The sequence below is a fragment of the Pelodiscus sinensis genome, chromosome 24, assembly GCF_052426305.1.
Source record: "Pelodiscus sinensis isolate ZL-2025 chromosome 24, ASM5242630v1, whole genome shotgun sequence".
Lineage (NCBI taxonomy): Eukaryota > Metazoa > Chordata > Testudines > Trionychidae > Pelodiscus > Pelodiscus sinensis.
The window spans coordinates 20816606-20842581 of NC_143075.1; the positions used below are offsets into that span (position 1 = coordinate 20816606).

Consider the following 25976-nt stretch of genomic DNA (forward strand, 5'->3'; position numbering starts at 1 on the left):
TCCCTCCTGCCTGGCCCCAGCTGGTGACTAGGTGGGGTTCCCTAAGGAAAGAGCCATCCCATGGCGAACAGCGGTAAAACCAAGGAAGCTCAAGTCGGGATGAGTCCGGCTCGGTATTGTTAAGCTCTTGCGGCTGTAACAAGAAGCAGGCGATGTCACTGGATTCGAACGGATCAGAGCACTAGGCTCTGGCTGTGCAATTGCATCCAAGCTGAAGGCCTTGCGGGGTCCCATTCCCCATACGGGTTGTGCCACGTGGGCAGCAAGGGGGTAGCAAATTGCCGACAAAATTTTCTTGCATGAGGCCTGGGGCGAGACCCAGTTACACCCCAGGTCCAGAAGGGTCTGATTTTTGTAGGAGTGCTGAACCGGCGCCAGCGGCTGGCATTTCCAAAGGGATGCAGGGGAATGAAGCACCCAAGTCCTATTGCTTTCTTGTTCTGCCCTGGCTTGGGGCACCACTCCGGGACGGGGTTTGAAGTCATGTGTGCACAGCAACGTGGAACTAACCAGCATGGCCAAGGGGGGGTGTTAAGCCTGGGCTGCACAGGGGGGATTCGTATGAAAATTCCCCCCTTCGTTAGCTCAGAGGCTGTTGGAACATGGGGTGTTCATTGCATCATAAACCCTGTTGGCTTATTCCGTAGACCTGCCATCCCATAAAGGGCACCTGCTGCTGACCCAGAGGGGGAATTTGGGATTCTCTGGGGCTTTATCGTCCACCTGAGCTGAGAAGGGAGAGATCTCGGTTGAAAGTCTCCACTAGCTGAGGAGGAAGGGGGCTGAGGGGCAAAGAGCTTCTTAGCTTGCTCTGCAAGCTGCACTCCCTGTGGGTTACAAAGTGGGTAAGGAAAGTATCTATTCCCAGGGCTACACCTGGCACCTGAGTGATGACTTGGCAGAGCAGCCCCTGCAGCAGAGCTGGTACGGAGTAGGGATGTAATAGTGCAGTTGATTAACTGACAAACAAAAGCTTGTAGGTTAATGCTATAGACTGCACGCATTTCCCCCTGCCCCCCCTTGCCAGCAAATTTTTTGGCAGGCTGGCCAGCAGCCCAGCTCAGTCCTGGCTTGATTAAGGTCCGGGACCTACCCCGCTGCAGCTCTGCATTTAACGTATATTACGAGCCAGGCAGGCAGGCAGCCCGGCTCAGTTCCAGCTCGAGCTGGGTCCAGGAGCTCAAACCCATCCCGGACAGAGGCTGCTGCGTCTGTATCAGAGGCAACAGTGCAGGGCGACAGGTGGCTGGTCCACAAGGGGAGCTGGTTTTTAAATTGGCTCCTCTGGCGGACCAGCTCCCATGTGGCACCTCACGGTGCTGCCTCTGTATCAGAGATAGGAGCACGGAGTGGCAGGGGGCTTCTTGGGAGTGTGGCCGGAGCACACTGGCTGCCAGCCCCACCCCCTGGGGGACTATAGAATAGTTGAGTAACCAATAAGAATTGATGATGTTAATCAACGATTCAATTAACCGATATTTAACATCCCTAGTGCAGAGCAGGAAGTGAGCCGAGCTAGGGAAGGATGGGCGTGGCTTAGTATCCCCCACTGCAGAGCAACTGGAAAGCAGACACTGAATGTCGTATTGCACTAGGGGCATTGGCCCTGGAACAGGCCCCTGATGTGCTAGGTGCTGTACGAACACACGAGGCAATGCTGCCTGGCCGCCTTACGACCAGGAGTCACAATTTGGACTTTGTTCCTGTATGTGTCCCGCTGCGTACAGCCCCTTGCGCTGGGCAGCTGGCAGCTTTGCCTCCTAGCCCCACGTGCAGATGGTCAATTTATCCCTCCACCCTCAGGACAGGGGCACCAAATTCCATATTAAGACGTGCTACCAGAGAGAAGGAAAATGAAACATTTGCGGGGTGGCCTGTATCCGCAGCAGCTGCCCTCTTTGGGCTGCTCATTACCTGATAAGGAGAAGGAAGTGTCCTGAAATAACTCTGCTATTTATCTCTGTTCTGCCTTCATTCAGTTTGAAAATAACTGTGCATTTAGGTTTTATGATCTTCCGGTAAAGCAAAGCTCGATCTGTCCACTAGCCCCACCTGGGAAGTAAACAGCCAGGTCTGTAAGAAAGGAGGCGCACAAATGCAGCTAAGAAGCAGCCAGCCAACAAAACTGAAACTGACACGAGAGATGGAAAATCCTGTTTGTTTAGTTAACCGGTTAAACTTAGCGTGTAGCCGGTTAACTGATTAAATGAGGCCGGACTGGGAGCTGGCTTACAGCCATTCAGGGAACTTATGTAGCTCTCCTTTTGAACCCTGCTATAGTCTTGGCCTTCGCAACATCCTCTGGCAAAGAGTCTGCGCAGGCTGCTCGTGCAGAAATATTTTCATTTGTTTTAAATCTGCTGCCAACCAATTTCCTTGGGTGACCCCTAGTTCTTGTCTTATGGAGAGAAATAAATCACACTTCCTTATTCAGATTTTCCACATCATGCATGATTGTATAGACTTCTATCATATCCCCCAGGCCTCTCTTTGCCACGCTGAGCAGGCCTGAAGAGTCTCTTTAATCTGTCCTGAACAAAAGCTGTTCAGATTCCTCACCATTTCTGTTGCCCTTTGCTGGACACCCTCTGGATACCCTCTTTGGAAGGATATCCCCATGTCCAAATGTGGGTGTACCCTGGGCTTACATAGTGTCAATATATTTACTGTCGTCTTATCTATCCCTTTACTAATGAGTCGCAATAATAGATTATCTTTTTTTTTTTTTTTTTTTTTTTTTTACTGCCCTTGCACAAGTGGATGTTTTCAAAGAATGATCCAGAATAACTCCAAGATCTTCCGTGACTGATAACGGCTAATTATACCCCATCGTTTTATATGTATCATTGGGATTACGTTTTGCCTTATGGATTACTTTGCACTTATCAACCTTGAATTTCAGTTGGCATTCCAGGTCCGAGTTACCCTGTTTCTTGAGATCCCGTTGTAGCTCGTTGCAGTTGGGTTGGGACTTAACTATCTGGAGTAATAATGTATCAGTGGCAAATTTTTGCCCTGTGCCCTAAAGCCCGAAGTGTGCTGGCGTCAAGCACAGGGAAGGCGGGACTCTGTCCTGTAGCTGGGAATTTAAAGGGGCGGTGACTCTTTTTTTTTTTTTGTGGGTGTGGTTTTTTTTGTTTGTTCGGTTTGTTTTTTTGTTTTTTTTTTGTGCTCAACAAAAAATCTTGGCTGCCCAGGCCCCGTCGAAACTGTTCGAATTGGGCCCCGCACTTCCTAAAGCCGGCCCTGTGTTCACCCCTTTCCCCAGATCATCTATGAAGCAGTTGAATAGCTCTGATCTGAGTGCAGACCCCATGGGGAACACCCCTGTTAACCTGTTCCAATATGAAAACTGATCATTTAACCCTTTGTTTCCTATCTTTCACTGCAGTGCCTGGTGATGCTCTCAGGGTGGTCTAACGCAGTGTTTCTCAACCTTTTAAAAAAAATTCTAAGTACCCCCAGTACCTACAGTTTTCAGACACACAAAATTTGTTTCTACCGTTGCAACACATTTGTTTAAACAACTGAATCGCAGCCGGCTGGGCGATGGCATTTTTTGGTATAAAAAGTACAAAAATAATAAAGCCCTGTGAAACTTAAAACAGAAATTCAGTTTTCTCCAAATTTCAGTTGTTGATGTACCCCCCAGACGTCTCTCGGGTACCCCCAAGGGTACTCGTACCACTGGTTGAGAAACACTGGTCTAAGGAGAACAGTGGTCTAAGGGGCCTTCATTTAACTGAATGACATTCCTTTTATTATCTTAATCACCCTGCTTCTGCCTAGAAACAAACTTCCTGCCCCAAGGGTGGAAGCCGGGAGCAGCACAGAGCTCATCCCGTTCCCTGCTCCCACTGGTTTGGGGCTAGGACCTGCCCAGTGACTGTGAGCAAACTTCCAGTATGAAGCTGGGGGAGAGGGGCAAGAGCCTCCTCCGCCCCCTCCCGCTTGGGAATGAATCCCCTTAACAAAGAGTGTGACACTCATTTTACATTCGGATGCCCAAGATGTGGAGGAAGGCGATGCCTGGCTAATCCTGTGTTTAGAGCTGCGGGACCCAACCTTTTCGAGCCTGTGGACCCCTTTTCAATCTGTTATAATGGTACGGATTCCCCCCCCCCCCCCCGGGAGTGGCAGTAAGCGGCAGCCAGCACATCCCGTGCCTCATGCTGCTTCCTCAGCTCCTGCCCCCTCTATCCTCTGCCCATCCACGGAGGATACGGCGAGGGGGCTCTCATGGCCAAAGGAAGATCCTGCCCCCACACTCCACCCTTGGCTGGGCACGGAGCCCTGGGGGAGGAAAAAAAGAAAAGGAAGGATTGGGCCCACTGCAGGACTTGGGGGGGGGAGGGGAGTGTTATGCTTATAAAAAGCACATGGGATCTTTTTCAGGGGATTATTGAGAATACAGGAGAGAAGCAGTTAGCATGTGCTTTAGACAGACAGACACACACACACCATCTGCAGATGGGGGGCGCGCGCACACACACACACACACACACAGCCCCCCCCTCCCCCCCACCGCAGATGGTGCAGTTCGTGGTGGCTGAAGTTAGACTTACTGGTTACCGGCCAGGCCAGGCTGACTGCGTGAGGGGTTCCTCTGAGGCTTGGCTCGCAGGATGAACCCAGAGTCCCATGGCAAGAGCTTCCCTTCTTATCCATGTCAGTTCCCATTTGGGTCTATGGATATTGCAGTGCCATGCTGCATCATCCACCCCTAGGAGGGGTTAATCTGTGCTGTTGGGAGTTCTCCTTTGATGAAACAAAATACAGGACGATGTAGCACTTTAAAGACTAACAAGATGGTTTATTAGGTGATGAGCTTTCGTGGGCCAGACCCACTTCCTCAGATCAAATAGTGGAAGAAAATTGTCACAACCATATATACCAAAGGATACAAAAAAAAATGAACACATATGAAAAGGACAAATCAAATTTCAGAACAGAAGGGGGATGGGGAGGGGAAGGTAAATGTCTGTGAGCTAATGGTGTTAGAGGTGATAATTGGGGAGGCTATCTTTGTAATGGGTAAGATAGCCAGAGTCTTTGTTGAGCCCCTCGCGTAGAGTGTCGAATTTTAGCATGAATGACAGTTCAGAGGATTCCCTTTCAAGTGCAGATTTAAAAGGCTTCTGAAGCAGGATGCAGGTAATTAAGTCGTTGAGACAATGTCCTTTCTGGTTGAAATGGCAAGAAACTGTTTTTTCTTTGTGATCCTGTCTAATATCTGTTTTGTGGGCATTGATCCTTTGGCGAAGGGTCTAAGATGTTTGTCCAATGTACATAGCAGACGGACACTTTCGGCACATGATAGCATAGATTATATTTCTGGATGCGCAGGAATATGTGTTCTTGATCTTATAACTCACTTGGTTAGGTCCAATAATGGTATCAGCAGAGTGAATATGTGGACAAAGCTGGCATCTCCTTTGATGGTGAGAGTCAGGCTGCCCATGGTTGTCTCTCACTCTGAGGGGTGTCTGCCTGTCTCCAGGGTTCGTCAATGCTGCTAATTCAATTCAGCCTCAAGGCACAATGCATGTTTCCTTCTTATCTTCAAAGTTTCCACTTTTTCTTGATCACCTGGGCATCTGGGATGGCTTTCACGCTCACACACCCTCCACTCACACCACACCATGGTGCAGTTTCAGACAAGATCAATAATTGCTAAAAGACACAACTTAGTTTGTGATGCAGACAAGGGGTACAACTTAATTTGTAATGCTAACGGGGAGCAAGGCCTTATAGTAGCATTATCTGATCATGAGAGACAGAGGGAGGAAAATAGAAGCTACAGAACTTATAAGCAAGTCATTTATACATCAAATCATTCTAGATCATACCTAGTCTTATAACCAATACTAACCAATACTAAAATATACATTTTTTGCTACAAGAGGGCTGGAGTGTAAACGGCAGCACAGCTGGCCGCAGGAGGGCGGATGGTGCCTCTGGGGTACCAAGATCCCATCCCGAGGGTGGGATGCAGCGTGCATGCAGCTGGTCGTGAGCAGCAAGCCCCGGGCAAGATTTGCCTAGTGGAAAACCCCAGTCCTGCGGTGGGCCCGATCCTTTTCCTTTCCTAAGCTTTGACCACAGGCTGGGAACCAGTGGTTTTCATGGCCCTGGGAGTGGGGAGGGAGGGGGGTCTGGGTTCTGGTCCTAGCTGGCAGACACTTCCCTCCCTGTGCCTTAATTTCCCCAACTGTACAATCTATGTGAGGCCCCATCCTATGTGGCCTCCTTTACCATGAAATGTGGGCAGTCTTGGAAGGGTTTATTCTCTCCGCACCCTACGCGGTGCAGCTGTGTCTTTGCTGTCATTGGACCACGGGTTCTCAGTCACAAGGCAGGACTCCCATGGGTGGAATTCTCTGGCCTGGGCTCTCCAAGAACTCGGAGTGGATGATCACGACGGTCCCCTCTGATCTTTACATCGAGGGCTCCCTTAGACACACCCACCTTAGGCTTTTGTACAGCTAATCCTCCCCCCCATACATTTATTTAGTCTTTGCTGCGTTCAGCAGAAGAATCTGGACATGGCTGTTGTCACTTGAACTGTTGTGCCCCTGCATCGACTTCCTTCTTGGACTAGTTCTTCCTGATAGTATGCAGGAGTGACCTGTCCTCGTGACCCGCGTGGCTTGGTTTTTCTGCCATTACAAGGCTATTCTTCCTGCAGAGCAGGGTTCCTGCAATGGAGCTGGTTCTGTCCCTTCAGAACCAATGCACTGGCCTCTACAGCTCAATGCATTACCGAGCAGGTAGCAGCAGTAGGCTGTTATCTGCTATTAGGCGAGGCTGCTGCTGTCGCTGGGACCAAGTCTGGGTGGGCTCTGGTGCCCGGAACAGGTGACTTAGGCTGCGTCTACACTACCACTTAAACAAGTCTTGTGGGAGTCACTCAGAGGTGTAAGTGTCGTATGCCCCAAACGACAAAGTTGCGTTTGTGTGTGCAACACACGAGGAGCAGTGCCAGGAGAACCCTCTCTCATCAGCATAGAGCACCGGTCCAGCCTGTCCTGGCTGCAGTGAAATGCAAGGAATATCAGAAGATCCTTGCAGGAGCTGTTGGGGGCAGACAGTCCTTCAATCCAGGTCGGGTTTGTGTTGCAAGGAGCAACCCCCCGGCAGGGAGATGGGCTCGGATTCTGAAGGTGAAAACAGGTGTGTCTTCTGGCAGGGTCAGGTTTCTATGCAGCTATTGACGCTCTACCGCCTTCTGCCCACGCCCAGCTGACAGGGGCACGTCACGCTTCCCTGTGGGCATCGCTCCTTTGAGACCCTACAGCCCCATGCCTCCCTGCCACCAGTCACTCCCCCCCCCCCCCCCCGTGTCACTTCCCTTTCAGTGCTCCCTAGCTGAGCAGTTCTTATTCGATTATTATCTCCAGGCACTTACATGGCTCTGTGAGCACACAAATGACTTGCGAGGGTGGGAAAAAAAAGTGTTGACGTGGAAGGGGTGGGAACTCCTCCCTCCCCCCTTTCCCTAGGGCTGTGTTTGGGTAGTAGGTGTGGTTGCTTTGTTTCCGAACTGGTAGTGCAAGCTTCTGAGGAAGAACACTGTGTAATTATACCCCCCCCTCCTCCGGCCCCGAATGCTATTACCTGTCCTGCAGCAGATGGGTCAGTTCAGGCAGGCATTGATTTAGAAACCAGGAAATACCGTGTCCCGCAGAACAGAAGGGGACTCGCCACCTGCTCTGAGACAGGTAAGCAGCTGGGAAATCCTGACGAGAGTGGGATTATCGGAAGGCAGCTGGGATGAGAGTGGGAGATGAGACATGCGTGTGTGCAGGATCAGCAGGTGGCCCGGCCGAAGATGCAGCTGTGCAAGAATAACCTCGCTGTGGACTTTGGGGAGCTGGATTTCTCCATTCTCCTGAACCGACAGGGCTAAAAGCACCTGACCAGGTATCGAAGCAAAGCTTGTTTGCCAACATCCTCTTTTTAAACCAGAGACATCTTAAAGTGCTACTGTTCTTCTAGCTGTCTGTGTGCAAAGGCAAAGACAAAACATAGATCTCGTCCACCTCCTTTTGGATGGTCAGTTTTTAGTTCATTTCCTTTACGCTTTCAGGTGCGTGAGCTGCAGTATTTGGGTTGCAAAGACAGCCAGGGAAAGCTTGGGTTGAAAAAGACCCCTTTTTTTCAATCCCCCCCCCTTTTTAAATCCTAGCAATGTTTTTCTGTTTATCTCCGGTTTTTACAATAGAATAATAGAACTGCAGAGTTTGAAGGAACCACAAAGATTGTCCATTCTAGCCCCCTGCCGAGATGCAGGGTTAGTTGTGTCTAAACTCTAACCCAGGGCTACTCAACTTTGGAAGCCCCAGGGGCAACAATGGTACTCACAGCACATGCCAAGGGCCACAACTTAAACGTGGTTGCATGTACATGCAAATATATATGCAAATAGCTTCTGTCACACTGACGGGCATGAATACAAAGATTAAGGCAAGACTACACAACACACAGGCCCCGTTTCGGTCAGTTCTGCTATATTAATAAAATGCAATAGTTACCTGATTTCCACCCCTATGACAGCACTTTTACTGAGCAATGACAGTCCAGGAATTTAACTACTAAAACGCAGCTCATCAGAAGACCATTCTGTTGACTACTTTTTGCTTTGGCTCCCACCCGCGGGTCGCATCTTGAGTACCCCTGCTCTAAATCATTCAGGGCAAATGGTTTCAGCCTTGTAGTCACCCAAATTTGTATGCATCGCGGACCTGCCGGGAATACAGTATGGCAGATTTACTTGTCACGTGGCATTGGGTGGATAACTAACAGAGCCGGAGCATGCAATAATTCTACTCTCTTCCCGGCTTCTCAGACTTTCTGGGGTCCTACCTAGGACTCTTGGCTGTGTCTAGACTGGCAAGTTTTTCCGCAAAATCATCTGCTTTTGCGGAAAAACTTGCCAGTTGTCTACACTGGCCGCTTGAATTTCCGCAAAAGCACTGATGATCTCATGTAAGATCGTCAGTGTTCTTGCGGAAATACTATGCTGCTCCTGTTCGGGTAAATGTCTTTTTCCGAAAAACTTTTGCGCAAAAGGGCCAGTGTAGACAGCAGAGATTTGTTTTCCGCAAAAAAGCCCCGATCGCGAAAGTGTTTTTGCGGAAAAACGCCCTGCCAATCTAGACGCTCTTTTCTGAAAATGCTTTTAACGGAAAACTTTTCTGTTAAAAGCATTTCCAAAAAATCATGCCAGTGGAGATATAGCCTTGAGTTTAATGAAACAGTTGCTCTGGCTTGTTCCCAATGAATCTATGACATAGCCTGAAGGAAATGTTTGTAGTCAAATGCAGGTACGCAGAGCAAACCTACCAGGTTCTGTGAGTGGAGAAAGTGACCAGCTAGCTTCAGGGCCAGGCTTCCAGGTGCCCAACGCCCACCTCTGAGATTGGATCTTCCGGCCTGCCCGGTACCTAACTAGCAGCAGCTGGAACCCTGGGCTAGCCACTTGTTGTGGTGCTTAACTGGGAGAAGAGCGTGTGTGTCAGATTTTTATCCGCTGCCCCTGTGGATTTTAATTAGTCAAAAGCTCCCGAGTGTTTTCTCGCACTCTGACAAGGGCTTGGTTGCGATGGGCTGTAGATGCCCCTTTGCTGTTCGTGCCCGGAGAAGGGAGAGGAACATGTTGAGGATGTGCAGTGTAAATGTGGAACCTGTTTGGGAAAGGGTTTCACTTCAGATACCCAGCAGAACTTCGGCCCCCTGGAAAGTCTGCGTCTGTAATCAAAGCTGGCCACTGGATATAGCGACATGGCTACCGCTGACAGGTACGGAGGCTGCACAACTCGGATCCCCAAGTCATCTTTGAGATGCTGAACCCTTGTTACTTGGGGTTGCCATTTTAAGCCCTAAGCTTGAGCTAGTAGGAATCTGTCTACCGGGACGGGGGAGCTGGCCCCCAGCTGGAAGGCCGACATTTTTTGACATCCTTTCTCAAGCTGAATAGCCCCGTCATCCCCAGAAAGTTCACCTGAAATGAATGAGGCTGCTTTCTGGTGCCACTCAGTCCATCAGAATCTGGCCCTTCTCACTTGCCTTGCCTCACTAACCTCCCTCACAGACTTAATTCGGTCTTCTAACGTGCCAACGGCCCAAGTGCAATACAACAAATGAGAATTTCCACCCGTGTAAGTTCAAGGGATTTCTTAGCCTTTCCATTCGGCCTTTCTGAGCCTGCCCCAGTAGGGATGTCAAATTTCGATGAATTAGCTAATCAAATAGACAATGCGATTCGCATCGACTATTCGATTAGTCGATAAGGGCGCCTCTGCCTTTGAAGTGTAGCAACAGCCCCGGGTGAAAGCGCTGCGGAGTCCCCTGCTGGCCCTATGCTTCCCTGCTGGCCCTATGAGGATCTGAGTCCTCAGCTGACCCCAGGCTCCATGCGACGCTGCCACTTTGAAGCACCCTCAGCTCTCCCCTCCCCCTTGCTGCCTTTTTCTGATGGAGGCGGCCGGGGGAGGAGCGAGTAGTCGACTAGTGTGTCGACTAGTCGTTCACATCCCTATGCCCCAGAACCAGCAGCCTCACACTGAAGAGGGACGTTGAGTCAGCCAAGTTGCATTCATCTTCCCTGTGTACAAAAGGGGAAAGTGCCTCTCCCAGGCCGTGCTAAGCAGGAAGCGAGAGTTGAAGGCTGCTGCCTCGTGACCGCCCCATGTTCTCTGTTGAAAGGTGGGTCTTAAAGCTGGGGGGGGAGGAAATCCCCCTCCCAACGGCTCAGCCTGCTGCACACTGCGGTGTGGCTCTTGCGAAGAGAAGGGGGAGGGGCGCATAGACACACACACACACACTTAAATGTGGGACCCATCTGGGGAAAGGTTCCCACTGTTCCTGCTGCTGCTGTTGAGTGTAGACAAAGCCGTGGTGAATAAAGCCCCGGTGCCCAGGAGCGGTCCGAGGCGGGGCTGCGGTAGCTGGCGCCCCAGGCGGAAGGCGCGATTGGCACCTCCACCTGCACGGCTGTCAAAGGCCGTGATGTCATCATTGGGCGCCCCGGGCTGGTGGCGCCCCAGGCGACCGCTGAGTCTGCCTATGCTCACGGGACGCCCCTGCCCGTGCCCTGAGGCCGTGTTGCCAAGTTAAGGTTGGGTGCTGGCATCGCTCATGAGTACAATGGACCCAATGGCACAAGGCTGGATTCCTGGAAGCTTAGTGCTGATTTGTTTGCGATTCACTGGAGCGGGGAGGGGGGTTGGTTTTCATCTCTCTGCCTTGGGGTTTTGTCGTGCTGCCCATCACCACAGTATCTTAGCCCCTTCTGTGTACGTTCTGTAGTGAGAGTGAATTTGATTATCCCTGACACATCTCCCTTTTCAGGCTCAGAACTCTGCTTGGAATAGATTTTTTTTTTTTTTAGTGGGTTTGGTTATTTTTTAATATCTTATTAATTTCCTTCTTTAGAGAAAATGTGATTCATCTGAAGTTTTGTACTTGTTCCTCGTTTGTTACACATTTGTTAATATATGCAGCAGTAGTGTAGCCATGTTGGGCCAATCAAGTTGCAGAGTGTGCCATCAACCTGTGGAACTCCTTGACAGAGGATGTTGTGAGGACCAGGACTTTAACAGGGTTAAAAAAAACTAGATACATTCATGGAGGACAGGTCTATTAATACTTATTAGCCAGGATGGGTAGAATGGTATCGCTAGCCTCTGTTTGTCAGAGGCTGGAAATGGGTGACAGGGGAGGGATCAAGTGTTGATTCCCTGTTCTGTTCACTCCCTCTCGGGCATTTGGTATTGGCCACTGTCAGAAGACAGAATACTGGGCTGGATGGAACTTTGGTCTCATGGACCAATATGGCCGTTCTTATGTATCTAGAACCGTGTGGCTAAAGGCGTGTCTACAGCAGTCTGGTGGGATTGTAGCATGTACAGCTGTCCCCCAACTGGCTTGAACTGACCTGGCTCATGTAACAAGAACAATGTAGCCGCATCAGTGCTGACTTTGGCACAGGTTGGCCTTCCGAGTACACACCCAGGGTCTCAGGTCCACTCGTACTGGGGATATAAAATCCTGTTAACCAGCTAACCATTGCATTTTACACATTAACTGCTTAAACAGGACCCCCTGGAGGCATGGCTGGCCCGGCTGAGCTGGAGCGCCCCCAGCCCACATCGGGCCACCAGGTAACTGGTGAGCAATCCCCAGCAAGGGTGCTTACCAGTTAACCAGTGACATCCCTAGCTCGTACGGCCCGTGCTATTACAACTGCGCTGCTGTTGGTACTCGTGATAGTTAGATCAACACATGCTCCGTTCCCGTCTCTGGTTGCAAAAGGTTTGCCTGCATTGCAACTGATCAGACAGTGAAAACAGTCTCCGAAGCTCACAGTTCTACCTATTTGGCATGGCTGTATGTGACTGATGGTGGCCTCAGATGTTACCAGCCACTACGGGGAGCCCTCCTGTGGTCACCCCTCCCCTCAATCAGGCCTATGTGCCTGCCAGGACCCTCCTCTGGCTGGCTCTAGGCACAGGCTAAGAATCGCTGCTCTGAGCCGTTAGTAACAGGATCCCACTTGCAGTGGTCCTGGTCCACCATGCGCTCAGTGTGCTGGAGGGCTTTCCGATGCTGGAAAACAAGTAAATCCGACCAACCCAGCCAGTAACATGGCATTCCTCTGTTTGCATTCGCAGATAGCACCAAGCTGCTGGGGAACCAGCCACCTGTCTACGGGACGCTTCTGCACGGCTCTGGTAAATCCTGCATGGTACGTAGAAGTGTTTCAGGCGGGGAGCTACAAAGACGTTTTCCAAACAGATCATGAAACTATCTGTCCGTGGTTAATGCAAGGCTAAAAACAGGAGGGGATATGTGCAAGGAAAAGGCTATCGAGGCTGATTCGCTGTAGGGCCCTTTCTTAAGCTGTCACAGGCAAGCTGGTATCAGTGGCAGTTAAATCCGAGCGAAGAGAATGGAACGGAAAGGAGCGTGAACTCTGTCAAATGAAGAGTAAAATATAATTAGGATGGACAAAAAGGAATTTGAAGACCAGCTAGCCAAAACCTCAAAGTAATAGCAACAATTTTAAGCATATCAGAAGCTAAACAACCAGTGGGGTTGTGGAACGATTGAGATGCTAAAAAGCACTCCAGGATAATAAGGCCATTGAGGAGAAACAGAATGAATGCTTTGCATCAGTCTTCATGGCTGAGGACATGAAGGAATTTCCCAAACCTGAGCCAGTCTCTTTAGGTGATAAATCTAAGGAACTGTCCTAGATTGAGGTGTCATTAGAGGAGGTTTTGGAACAAATTGATCACACTAAACAGAAACAAGTCACCAGCACCAGATGGCATTCACCCAAGAGTTTTGAAAGAACTCACATGGGAAATTGCAGAACTACTGACTGTGGTTTGTAACCTACCCTTTAAATCAGCTTCCGTACCTAATGGCTGGAGGATAGCTAAAGTTATGCTAATTTTTTAAAAGGGCTCTAGACCGGACCTTGGCAATTCCAGGCTGGTAAGTCTAACTTCCTACCAGGAAAGCTGATTGATACGATAGTAAAGAATAATCAGACCCAGAGATGAATGTAATTTGCTTGGGATGAGGCAACGTGGTTTTGTAAAGGGAAATCCTGCCTCAGCAATCTACTAGAATTCTTGGAGGTGGACAAGGGGGATCCAGTAGACATAGTATATTTACATTTCCAGAAAACCTTTGACATGAGCCACAGTAAGTTGTCATGGGATAAGAGCCAGGGTGAGCAATAATTTTTGACTGGGGGCCACTTCAGAATTTTTTGAACTGGCCCCAGGCCGCTGGAAGGGGCGGGGCCTCAGGTGGAAGGGGTGGAGCCAGAACACTTCTGCGCTTCCCTGCGCACAGACCCTGATTGGTCTGGGGGAGCGCATGAAGTCTTGGCCCCCGTCCCAGAGAATACCCTAACCATGCCCCTGGCAGTGGGAGGAGACTTCACGTGCTCCCCTCCCCCAGGCCCTGATTGACTTGGAGGTGAGGGGGTAGTACATGAAGTCTGTCACTCCCTGCCCTCGCCCTGCAAGGGAGCACCATGCTTAATCACCCACCAGCTGATCTGTTGTCTATTGTCTTATCCGTTCAAGTGCCAGCCCTTTGGAGTAGGGGTGGGGTGTTTGCTCTGTGTTTGGGCAGTGCCGTGCACAGAGACATCCATGCGTGAATCATGAATATGTTTCCATTGTAAAGTCTGCTGGCCTAGTGTCTCTTGCGACCTCAGGGTGGAAACTAGAGCAGCTGCCCTCTCTCCTGTAACGGTGTAACTGGAGCAGGAGGTAGGAAGGGCGCTCGTGATGGTGGATCGCTCGTGCTTTGAGCCTTGTCACCAGAAGCGGCGTCTTGCCGAAAGATCTGCTCTGGATCAGCCAGTTATGGGGCCGAGGCAGAATCGTGGGTTGAAGTTCTCCGGTCTGGGTAGTGCTGGAGGCCAGGCGAGAGGTTCAGCATGGTCCCTCTGGCCTTGGCATGGGTGCAAGGTAAACGGGTGGAACTGCGAGTACAGTGGATGTGAATCGTTCCCTGCCAACGCTTATGCACCAAGGCTTGTGGATCAGTGTTACCGACTCAAAGAAGGACGGTTTGTGGACCTGACACGGGTGGAAGGGCCCATTAGCAGCTTCTTTCGATGATTCTTGGATCCCAGTGGAGCATTGGGATCAGGCACAACTTGACTGGCCCATTCTAATAGCAGCTGTTGTACGTTGCTGCAGCCACCTCTGGGGTGCTACCCTGGATGGGTCTGGGCTGAGCTCTGCACTTTCCTCTTCCCAGGAGGTGAGCGGCTACCAAAGCAGAACATGGCGGATCATCCTTTGCTACGTGTTCTCCGTGCTGACAGCAGGAATCCTGTTGATCGTCTTTCGCTGGAAACCGAGCCTGGAGGTCCAAGCCAAGTGCAGGCCGTGTCCTCTGCAGCAAGCTGACTGGATCATCATCACTGTGAGTAAATGTAGAGGGGGAGGGAGGATGTGGTGGTGAAGACATTGGACTGGGGAAGGGAAGGTCAAGAGACCTGGCGGGATCAGTTCCTGGCTCTGCCACAGACTTCCTGTGTGGCCATGGGCAAGTCACTTAAGCACCTGTTTGCCTCTGTTTCCCATCTGCAATTTGACATAATACTCCCTAACTCCCCTCACCCCCGCCTTGCCCAATTAGATTATAAATTCTTCAGGGCAGAAGCTCTCCTACGGGGACTAAAGCAGTAGACTCCTGATCTCCATGGGAGCTGTTGGCGCTATTATGAGAACATGAGGTCAGCCAGTTACCAAGGATTCTGCAACGCATAGGAGGAGAATGTGAAAAGTCAGAGGTAGCCACAGACTTTGATGAGCATTTTCATGCCTTGTGATTTTAGAAGCCATCTGGCTTGTAGCCTTGCTAGTTCTTTATGCAGCTTGGAGACATTGGTCTCCTCTGGAGCTGAATGAAAGTCTGGGGAGGAGGGAAAAATAACCTTTCAACACTGGAATACCTCGCTGGCTAGTTCGCTCCAGCAAGGCAGCCCCTGCTCTCTAAGGGAATGATGAGAAAGGACTCACTTCTGGGTTAATCCACACTGCTCCTACATAACTGGGCATATAAAAATTAAAAATCAGAGGATGCTTCCTCTTTCTTCTGTCTCTGCCCCCCTGCAAAGCTGAGCGCTCCCCTGTCCCTTTTGGACTCCCTGCTGTTTGTCGTGTACAAACGTCCCTCTACAAAAGTGAGGTGGGCAGGGGGGATTGCTTATTTGGACAGCGTGGCCTAATGCTTAAAGCAGGACGCTTAGGGGCTTAGCATTTATCCTCACAACAGCCCTGTGAGGCTCCACTGTTGGCCAGGTGGGAAACTGAGGCCTGGGGAGGCTGAGTGACTTCCCCGAGGTCATATGGGGATTTTGTGGCAGAGCAGACACTTGAGTCCTGGATTTATTGTTCCCAAGCAAGCATCCTAAAACCCAGGCCAGCCTTCCTCAAGACTTGCGTTGTGATTGTATGTTCCAGGACCGCTTCGGCCAGTGCTTTGTTACCCAGGTGCAAACGGAACAGCTTGGCGAGGGCAGGTGAGTGGGAGTCGCTCTTTCCTGAGAGTTTGGGCCGATGCTCAAGCGATTCCGTTGCGATTCTGCCAAGGGAGGGAACGATCCCTTGGGGGCTCGCTGCGTGGAATGAAACCGACGTGAAGGGAGACGTGTAAACCCGAGCAGCTAGCTTCAGACAGTAGAGCAGCCCCGGACTCCGTCTGGCAAGTGGTGCTGGCAATCACATTTTCCTGCTTTTCAAAGTTATTGTTACTCTCTCTCCTTTACTGCTGTGTGAAAGACCCAAACAGCCCAAAGAAATTAGTAATACACCAAGTAAACGGCTCAAATAGTGCGTGTTTTCTCCTCTGATCCTTCAGTTAGTGATGGCAGGTGGAATGAATAACAATGGTAGCTTTAAAAAAACAAAACCTTTCTGACAGAAATGTGATTTGGTTGATGGTTCCTTTTTGACTAGCTTACTTGGGTGACCTAATGTTGGACCCTGTGGGGCTCACAGGAGTGAAGAGCACTAGACTGTGTTCCTAGTTGCTAGAGCAGGCTCACGTGATGCCGAAGATGTACAAGATGCAGATTGGTTGCATGAGGAGCTGCCATTTCTGTATGGGCATTTTTCCGAGAGGACGCCGCATTTTTCCGAGAGGAATCCACATTTCGCACTTGCATAGCTCTCTGCATCTTCAGAGCAATTTAGAACAGCTCGCAAGGGCTCACCTGTGCAGGAATTACTCTGGGAAACTTTATAGACCAGGGCTACTCAACACATGGCCTGGGGGCTGTTTGTTTGCGGCCCGCAGTGCAGTTTGGGTTTACGCAGGGTTCAACACATGGCTTGTGGGTGGGATTCTTTGAACACGTTCCACAACGGCGAGGTGTCTCCCAGGCGGGGTGAGCTCTGAAAGACGCAAGCAGACGGGCTGGCGGGAACAGACGGGTACAGGGTGTCCGCGTTCTTAGCCCCAAGGGAGGAGGTGCCGGGAGCCCCAGGGCATTGTGGGAAGTGCTGGTTGCTTAGCCTTGTAGGCAGAGCCTGAGAGGTGCTAACTGGCTCTCACTGGCCACGTTTGGGTCCAGCGCCGCAACTGAAGTCTTAATCTTTGTATTCATGCCTATCCGTGTGAAAAGTTATTTGCATATATTTGCATATATATGAAACCACACTTAAGTTGCGGCCCTCGGCATGTGCTGTGAGTATCACTGTGGCCTCTGGGCCTTCCAAAGTTGAGTAGGCCTGCTGTAGACCATGGAGTAGGCCACGGACAGGGGAGCCGACAGCCTCCGCGGAAGGGGTACAGCTTCGGGCAGGAGGGGTGGGGTGGGGCAGCCAGCCCTCAGCACTGCCTGGAGCGTGCCCCACTGTGGCCCCACCTCCCCAAGCAGCCCTAAGAGCTGCCTGGAGCACAAGGTGAAGCACTATGGTGGTGATTCTAAAGGGCATGGGGCTTCTGCTCACCTCTTTTCCAAAAGGCCCCTTTGAATCGCCTTCCCCCCCGTCAGCAGGTCAAAAAGATAACTCAAAAAGAACCAAAAAAAGCAGGCATATGGCACTTTAAAAACTAACAAGATAGTTTATTGGGTGATGAGCTTTCATGGGGCAGACCTACTTCTTCAGATCATATTCTGAAAGCGAATCGGCATGACCATTATATAACCGAGGGATACAATGAAAAAAGAAAAAAATTACAAACTGACAAATCAGCTACATAGAAGGTGGGAGGGGGGGAGTGGCAAGGAAGGAGAAAATTGCTTACTGTAAGAGTCAGTTATGTGGCTAATCTGGGGTCACTACGACTATTAAAAGTTGGGGAGGCTGTCTTTGTAATGTGGAAGATAATTATCATCTCGATTAAGGTCCCTTCGCAACGTGTTGAATTTTAGCATAAATAAAAGTTCTGAGTTCTCCCTCTGTAATCTGATGTTAAAGTCTCTTTGTTGTAAAACACATGTTGTCAGGTCTTTAAGGGAATGGCCAGTTTGATTGAAATGCTGGCTGACGGGTTTGCGTGTATAGAGATTTCTGATGTCTGATCTATGAGCATTGATTCTTTGGTGCAGTGACTGACGAGTTTGTAACTTTTTTTCTTTTTTCATTGTATCCCTCGGTTATATAATGATCATGCCGATTCGCTTTCAGAATATGATCTGAAGAAGTGGGTCTGCCCCACAAGAGCTCATCACCTAATAAACTTGTTAGTCTTTAAAGTGCTACATGCCTGATTTTTGTTTGGTTTTATTTTACCAAGATCAGACTAACATGGCTACCTCTCTATTACTATTCAAAAAGAGCGTGATTTCAGACTGCAATTGTTCAGCTTCCGAATTCTTAGCATCAGAGCCCCATTGACTCCTCCTCCCATGGATTGCCTGGGGGGCTGACACGAGAGGCACTGTAAGACGGGGTTGCACGTAGTTGCAATTTGCAACTGTTGGAGTTCGCCAGGGTTCCCACACCATAGAATCATAGAGCTGGAAGAGACCTCAGAAGGTCGTCAAGTCCAGCCCCCTGCTCTAGGCAGGACCAATCCCAACTAAATCAACCCAGCCAGGGCTTTGTCAAGCCGAGACTTAAACACCTCTAGGGATGGAGACTCCACTACTTCCCTAGGGAACCCATTCCAGTGCTTCCCCACCCTCCTCGTGAAATAGTTTTTCCTAATATCCAACCTGGACCTCTCCCACTGCAACTTGAGACCATTGCTCCTTGTTCTGCCATCTGTCACTACTAAGAACAGCCTCTCTCCAGCCTCTTTGGAACCTCCCTTCAGGAAGTTGAAGGCTGCTCTCAAATCCCCCCTGACTCTTCACTTCTGCAGACTAAACAGACCCAAGTCCCTCAGCCTCTCCTCATAGGTCATATGCTCCAGCCCCCTAATCATTTTGGTTGCCCTCCACTGGACCCTCTCCAATGCGTCCACATCCTTTTGGTAGTGGAGGGCCCAGAACTGGACACAATACTCCAGATGTGGCCTCGCCACACTTGCATGCCACAGCTCTGTGCTCTCTGTAGCCCCCCCAAGATGGTGCCTTTATGCAGGAGCAGGGCTTTGCACATGCTGACACGGTGCTTTTCTTCTCGAGAAGCCTCGAGCATCAGCCTGGGGCCAGAGCTGAGGATGGGAGAACCAGCGTCGCCGTGGGCGTGTCGGACGAGGACGACAGCAGAGACACCATCCGGCTTCACAGGAAGGAGGAGGTAACGTCCCTCGGGCCCTGCCCTGGGGGCCCTCAGAGCTACCTCCACGAGGGGCTGAGGTGCGTGGGGAGCTGGGGACTTGGTTTCACGTGTTTTTTCTCTGTGTTTAGAAAAACGTCATGCGCTACTATCTCTTCGAAGGGTCGCGCTATGTCTGGCTTGAAAGGCGGCTGGCGTTCTGCAAGGTCAGGTATGGCATCCCCCCTCGCGGCTGGAGGACCGTCTCCCTTCTGGGCTTCCCCCAGGGCTCTGTGCAGGGCCATGCCTGGGGGTGGGGGCTACCCGCAGTGCCATGCCTCAGGCATGGGGCCCTGGGTAGGTCCTGTCCCCTTCCCGCCCTGCTCTGTCCCCTCCCCCGAGCAACGTAAGCCGGGAGTAACATGGGCTTGGCACAAGATGGCAGCAGGGGTTGTCCATCCCCATCTTTCCCCCACCCTCACTGTGGTGGTGGGGTCTGTCGGCCTGCTGTGCCCCACCCTGCTGCCCCCTCCCAGCCCGCTGCGCCCCACTTCCCATGCCCCACGGGAAGTGACGCACACTAGGGCCGGGGCACTTTGCTTCCTACTGCCACGGAGAAGCTGAGCAAGCGGGCAGGGCGGAGTAGGCTGCTTTGTGCCCTCGGGCAGGAGACCCTGGTCTGGAGGACGGGAATTCATCTTAGGCCAGGCCTAGAACTAGCCTGCAACTCTGCAATACGCTCTAGTTGCCCTCCGGAATGTAGAGGCAAGAGGAGAGTAAATACACGGAGGGGTCATTCTTGTCCACTTCTCCCCCCTTCCTGTTGTGTCATGTGAATTAAACACACAGACCGTGACACCAAAACACTCCGCTAGCCTCTGCTGTGCAGAACCTCAGACAAGCTGATCAAACGTTCCCATCTGGCCTCAGCGATCCTGAAGCTGTACTTTGTTTGAAGTCCAAGCCGGGAGCTTTTGAAGCCGTCGGACTGTGAAATCCGTCTCTGTGGTGTAACTGCTGTGGTCAGGGTGCCAGGGAAAAGTGCATTACTCCACTTCCCCTGGGAGACTTGCTGACTGACCCCCTCTCGGAAGCTTTCATGGTGTAAACTTTCAGGCTACGTTTACACTGGCACCCTTTTCCGGAAATGCTTAAAATGGAACAGTTTTCCGTTATAAGTATTTCCGGAAAAAGCGCATCTACATTGGCAGGATGCTTTTCCGGAAAAGCACTTTTTCCGGAAAAGCGTATGTGGCCAATGTAGACGCGCTTTTCCGGAAAAAAGTCCCGATCATCATTTTCGCGATCGGGGCTTTTTTGCAGAAGAGACTACTGTGCTGTCTACACTGGCCCTTTTCCGGAACAGTTTTTCCGGAAAAGGACTTTTGCCCGAACGGGAGCAGCATAGTTTTTCCGGAAAAACACTGACAATTTTACAGTAGATCGTCATTGCTTTTCCGGAAAAGCAAGCGGCCAGTGTAGACAGCTGGCAAGTTATAAGTGGCCCAGTGTAGACACAACCTCAGAGGTATTTTTTTCCCAACCTCACGTGGGTAGGGCTTGTGCCTTGTATAGAGCGATTGTGTCTATTGTGACAAGACACCCTTCGCCCTTGTGATTTCAGGTGTCTTGTTATACCTCCTGATGAGCTGAAAATCCTGAGCCAACGGGGGCACTTAAAAAAAACAACAAAAAAAAACACACACACACACACAAACTTCTTAATCTGGTTCAACTTTTCAGGGAAACAAATGAAACCATTTAATTTGGCAAAGACTAGACTGAGACCAAGAACCCTGAATTCTGTTCCTTGTTCAGCTGGGTGACTGTGGGCAAAAATCACATCTTTGAGCCTCAGTTTCCCCATCTGTACAATGCGGTCTTAATTCTGACCTTTGGGAACTGCGGCTCAAAGGTTCGAGGTGTGGTTAATACCCCCGTGGTTTTTACTCTTTTTCTGAAATGTTCCCCTATAGGACTCAGATTTTTGCATGCTCAGATTCTACTTGAAGTTGCATAAATCATAGAACACTAGAACTAGAAAGGATCTCGAGAGGTCAAAGTCCAGGCTCCTGCCCTTACAGCAGCACCAAGCACCATCTAGACCAGTGGTTCCCAACCTTTTCCAGATATGGACTCATTTTGACAATTCAGGAAGACGTGGTGACCAAAGGCAATTCAAAAATGGGGGGAGAAGGACAGGGGCAGAGCAACCGGGGGAGACACTTTGCGACCCTTTTGAAATGTAATGGCGACCCATATTGGTCCCAACCCATAGGTTGGGAAACTCTGATGTAGCCCATCCCAGATAGATGTCTATCTAACCTGCTCTTAAATATCTCCAGAGATGGAGATTCCACAACCTCCCTGGGCAACTTATTCCAGTGTTTAACCACTCTGACAGTTAGGAAGTTTTTCCTAATGTCCAACCTAAACCTCCCTTGCTGCAATTTAAGCCCGTTGCTTCTTGTCCTACCCTCAGAGGCCAAGGAGAACAATTTTTCTCCCTCCTCCTTGTGACACCCTTTTAGATGCCTGAAAACTGTTCTCATGTCCCCTCTGTCGTCTCCTTTCCAAACTAAACAAGCCCAATTCTTTCAGTCTTCCTTTATAGTTCATGTTCTCTAGACCTTTCATCATTCTTGTTGCTCTTCTCTGGACCTTCTCCAGTTTCTCCACATCCTTCTTGAAATGTGGTGCCCAGAACTGGACACAGTACTCCAACGGAGGCCTAATCAGTGCAGAGTAGAGCGGAAGAATGACTTCTCGTGTCTTGCTCACAACACTCCTGTTAATGCAGCCCAGAATCATGTTTTATCAGCAAGCAGAATCTAAGCCTGGAAAGCATCAGCCGCAAAGGTGAAGGTTTCGGAAAAAGTTCTAAATTTGATCCAAAATCAAACTTTTGTGATCAGAAGTTCAAAACTATTTGGCCACGGCCCTTGCTGGTTAATGTCCTGGCTTGGTTTGGGGGCTGGGATGGAGGACTGGCTGCCTTTTAGCACAGTTGCAGCTCTTTGAAAATGTCAGTGGAGCATGCAGAATGGGCCATTTCTTTTAATCTGTTTCGGGCACACTTAGAAAGCTGCATTCTTCTAGATCTGGCTGAGCGTGGGCCTCTTGCTTCAGGGAGCTTAGGAATGCTGGTAGCAGTCCTCCGGACAGCTGCTTAATAATCCAAACAAACCACTGTGGAAGAAAACAAGCCTTCACTCTGCGTTTGTAAGAAAGAAGTAGCCAGAGGCAGTTTATTCAAGCAATATTGCAAGGGAAGCCTGAGTCAGGGGAGGGGCGGGCCCTTAGGCAGATCTCTACCCCCCCTCCTTTTTTTTTTTTTTTTTTTGTAATGAGGAGATGAATTGTTTATTGTTATTATATGTAATGGACAGTATATAAACTGTTTCATAATTGCTTGTATTTGAAGATCTGCCTAAGGGGGGGGGACCCTCCCGTCCCCTCCCCTCCCCGAATCAGGCTTCCCTTGCAATATTGCTCGAATAAACTGCCTCTGGTCTCTTGTTGCTTACAAACACAGGGTGAAGGGTTGTTTTCTTCCACACCACCCCTTAAGAGATTAAATGTGCAAAGCTGCCGTTATGCAACATGAAGATTGTGAGTTGGGGGTTCACAGCTTCTTCAGGGTAACAATTCTTCAGAAAACTTTTGTAATTTGCATACGCAGCCTAGTGGTCGTGTCAGTTTGGCTCACTTTAAGCTCCTTTATTCGGTGTTGAATTACTGTTTTCCTCTTTATAAACACACACGGTAAACAGTTCTCAACCAGAGGTATGCAGTGCGTTTTCCAGGGGACGCATCAACTCCTCTAAATATTGGCCACAGACAACGTAGAAAGCATTAGCAAAGTCTGTACAAACTAGAATTTCATACACTGACTTGTATATGGTGCTCTGTGCACTGAAATGGGAGTAATTCCTCATGTAACACTATAGATATGTTTCAGAAAATGATCGTGTTAAGTGAAAACATGTTATGCGGGGTCAGTTTTCCCATTGAAAATAAAGGAAAAGGTGTGGGTTATGTTTCAAGCGGTGGCGTCTGTTGGGACCGGGACAAGGTTTGAGATTTGAGAGAATAGCCACACAGCCCTGAGTGCTTGGGCACCTTTGTATCTGACCATATATGCTCACCTGGACTTGGCTGGATTGATGCATGATCAGTAACAGCCGTCTTCTTTTTGGTGTGTCTGTTTCTTAGCGTCTTAGATGACGGCTGGACCTGTGCAGACATCCACCTTTCCCGGCCAGGCCTCAGCCAGCAAGACCACAGCACCAGGTAAGCCCGTGGCTAACGATCAGGGACACATCTGGCTGCAGATGTTTCAGGAAGTGGTGAGGCTGGTTTGGGCGGGGATGTGTTATTGGCTTGCAGTCAGTCTGTGGGAGGGTGAGCACTGCTCCATGGGATGAGTGCAAGATTTTCATCCCTCCGGGCTAAGCCGGTGCCTTGTGTGTTCTGAACGGCTTGCCTGGGTCAAATGCGAAGCCCATGAATTTGGGACCGGGCTGAGCTACTCGGGAGCCCCATGCAGGTGTCCGTGTAGCGCGGGGAAATCCGACTCTGGTCACACCAGGGCCCGAGCTGTGCCAGCTCCCACGGACAAGTGTTCACGGCCCTTATCCAAAAGATTTCCCCTCCAGCAGAACAATGTCCCTGAACACCAGGCCGAGGCTGGGGCTCTGTCCTCTATCCGCTGCCTGCTGAATCAGCAGCGCATCGCGGACCCGGCAGGACCCTGCTGTGCTCGTGGGCCCTGACGGGATCCTGCCTGGTTCAGCCCCTTGTGCTGCAGATCAGCTTTCAGGTGACCGATGGCACTAGTCACATGGGGCAGGCAGGTTCTGTGCAATGTGCTCTTCCGCCAAGGCAGCCCAGTTCTAAGCGGCAGCGCCTGCTATTTCGGCTTTGTGGTTGCTGCCTTGTGTAGGTCCTGATCCTGCAACAGGGGCTTTGCGCGGGATCCAGCCCTGATGAGCGGCTTTATCCTTATTTATACGTAGGGTTGCCAGGTATCTGGTATTGACCCGCACAGTCTGGTATTTTTGCCTCCTGTCCGGTAAAAAAAAATCAGAAAATACCAGACACCTAAAATGTCCAGTATTTTCGGATTTTTTTTTCCCCCCTGCCAGGAGGTGAAAATACCGAACTGTCCTGGTCAATACCGAACACCTGGCAACCCTACACACACTCAGCAACTGGGCCCAGACCGGCCCCCCCTGCATGCTCCCCCGCTTATTTGATTCCACAGGGGAGCTGTCTGGCCCGGAGCAGGAAAACAAGATGGCTGCCAGCCGCTGCCAGCCTGTTAAAGCCAAAAAGCCTCAAAGGCATTTCTTAAAGGGGCCATGCTGGATTTTTTTAAAATTATTATTATTATTATTATTATTAGTATTTATTATTATTATTTTTGTTTAACTCTCAGGGTCCTTCCCCCTCCGCCCCCAACAACTTTGGTCTCTCCCTTTTTTTTTTTTTTTTTCTTTTTTTCTCTCAGCAGGATTTTTTTCCCAGTGGTTTTTTTGGGGGGCGGGGGGATGTTTGGTATTTTTGGTTAAACCATCTGGCACCCCTATTTATACAGCCCCTGACAATGTGTCCAGGCACGTGAGAATTCAGTGCATAAGCCCCACAGCTTGCATCAAAGAGCTTGCGGCCTGCATATTATGAGTACCGCACAAGTTGGGTGGGAAGGATGAGGGTTATAAAAATAAGGCAGTCTGGTTGTGTGTGTCTGCAGAGTGCACCACGCCTTGACTGGCTGTAGATACTGATGTGGGTCTGGGGAGGGGGGCAGTATATGTCTAAAATGTTCATTACACTTTAAAATCACATTTAATAAAATGCCGTCACTTGCTGATGTAAATAAGAATCAGCTGTTCTGTAGGGACCCCAGCGTTAATTTCACTTGTGTCCTAACCTACCTTTAGCACAGGGGTTCTAAACTTTTTGGCCTGTGGCCACCTGGTTCAATGCAAACCTTTCTGCAGCCCACCAGTTGCTAATGGAAACTCACCATTGATTACATAATTACGCCTGAGCCGTTTTGCTAGTGCTGCAGCTAGGGAGAACAGTGTAATTTCACCTATAATATTGATTTAAATTATTAAACAGATTAAGCATCTTCTGTCATCTTAGCAAACCATTGTAAATAACATAAAATATTAATTTATGTCCAACACAAAAGGTTTCAATGTTGTCTTTATGGCAGGGGTGGGGAACCTTTTTTGGGTCAGGGGTCACTGACCCACAGAAAAATCAGCTTGGGATCACACAAGTGAGACGCAAAACAGCCCCTTCAAAAAAACCCCAAGCCACCCAGGTGTGGCCCTCAACTGGGACACTTCACTCCTCTGACCTCCCAGCCCCACTGGGCTCAGGGGAGGGACAGGAAGGACTGAGGTTCAGGGCTTTCCATAGGCCAGATTTACTCTTCTGGGGTTCCGGAGTTAGTGGAGTTTATGGACAACCCTATGCTCAGGAGGGCGAGGGGGGGTGACAAAAATGAGGGGTTCAGTGTGTGGGACAGGGCTGCTAGTGAGTGGGATAGGGATGGGGTGCAGGATTTGGAAGGGAGGTGGGGTGCAGGAGGAGGTAAGGTGGGGTGCAGAACCAGTCTGGGAGTAGGGTGTCTGGCCAGGGAGGAGGGGGCAAGAGCAAGAGAAGAGGGAAGAGGAAAAAGCCCTGGTGCCTTGGTGGCCGTTCTGTCCATAGCAATCACAGCTTACATGCGAGAGCATCCGTTCAGTCTGGACGCTCTTTTGCGAAAAA

At 50.1% G+C, this 25976-nt stretch overlaps 1 protein-coding gene across 5 annotated transcripts in view; it reads left to right on the forward strand.

Annotated features, from left to right (window-relative positions):
- Nucleotides 1-25976, forward strand: part of ATP13A2 (ATPase cation transporting 13A2) — an 86581-nt gene that overhangs the window by 14065 nt on the left and 46540 nt on the right. For 4 of the 5 annotated variants that reach the window (XM_089773018.1, XM_075906749.2, XM_089773019.1 and 1 more), the window contains exons 2-7: nucleotides 12675-12748; nucleotides 14791-14958; nucleotides 16002-16060; nucleotides 19121-19232; nucleotides 19343-19422; nucleotides 23406-23483. In XM_089773018.1, the coding sequence (XP_089629144.1) occupies nucleotides 12675-12748; nucleotides 14791-14958; nucleotides 16002-16060; nucleotides 19121-19232; nucleotides 19343-19422; nucleotides 23406-23483 (571 nt within the window). Of the gene's footprint in view, nucleotides 1-7747; nucleotides 7924-12674; nucleotides 12749-14790; nucleotides 14959-16001; nucleotides 16061-19120; nucleotides 19233-19342; nucleotides 19423-23405; nucleotides 23484-25976 lie in introns of those variants that run through there. The other variant, XM_075906750.2, reaches the window with a different exon arrangement.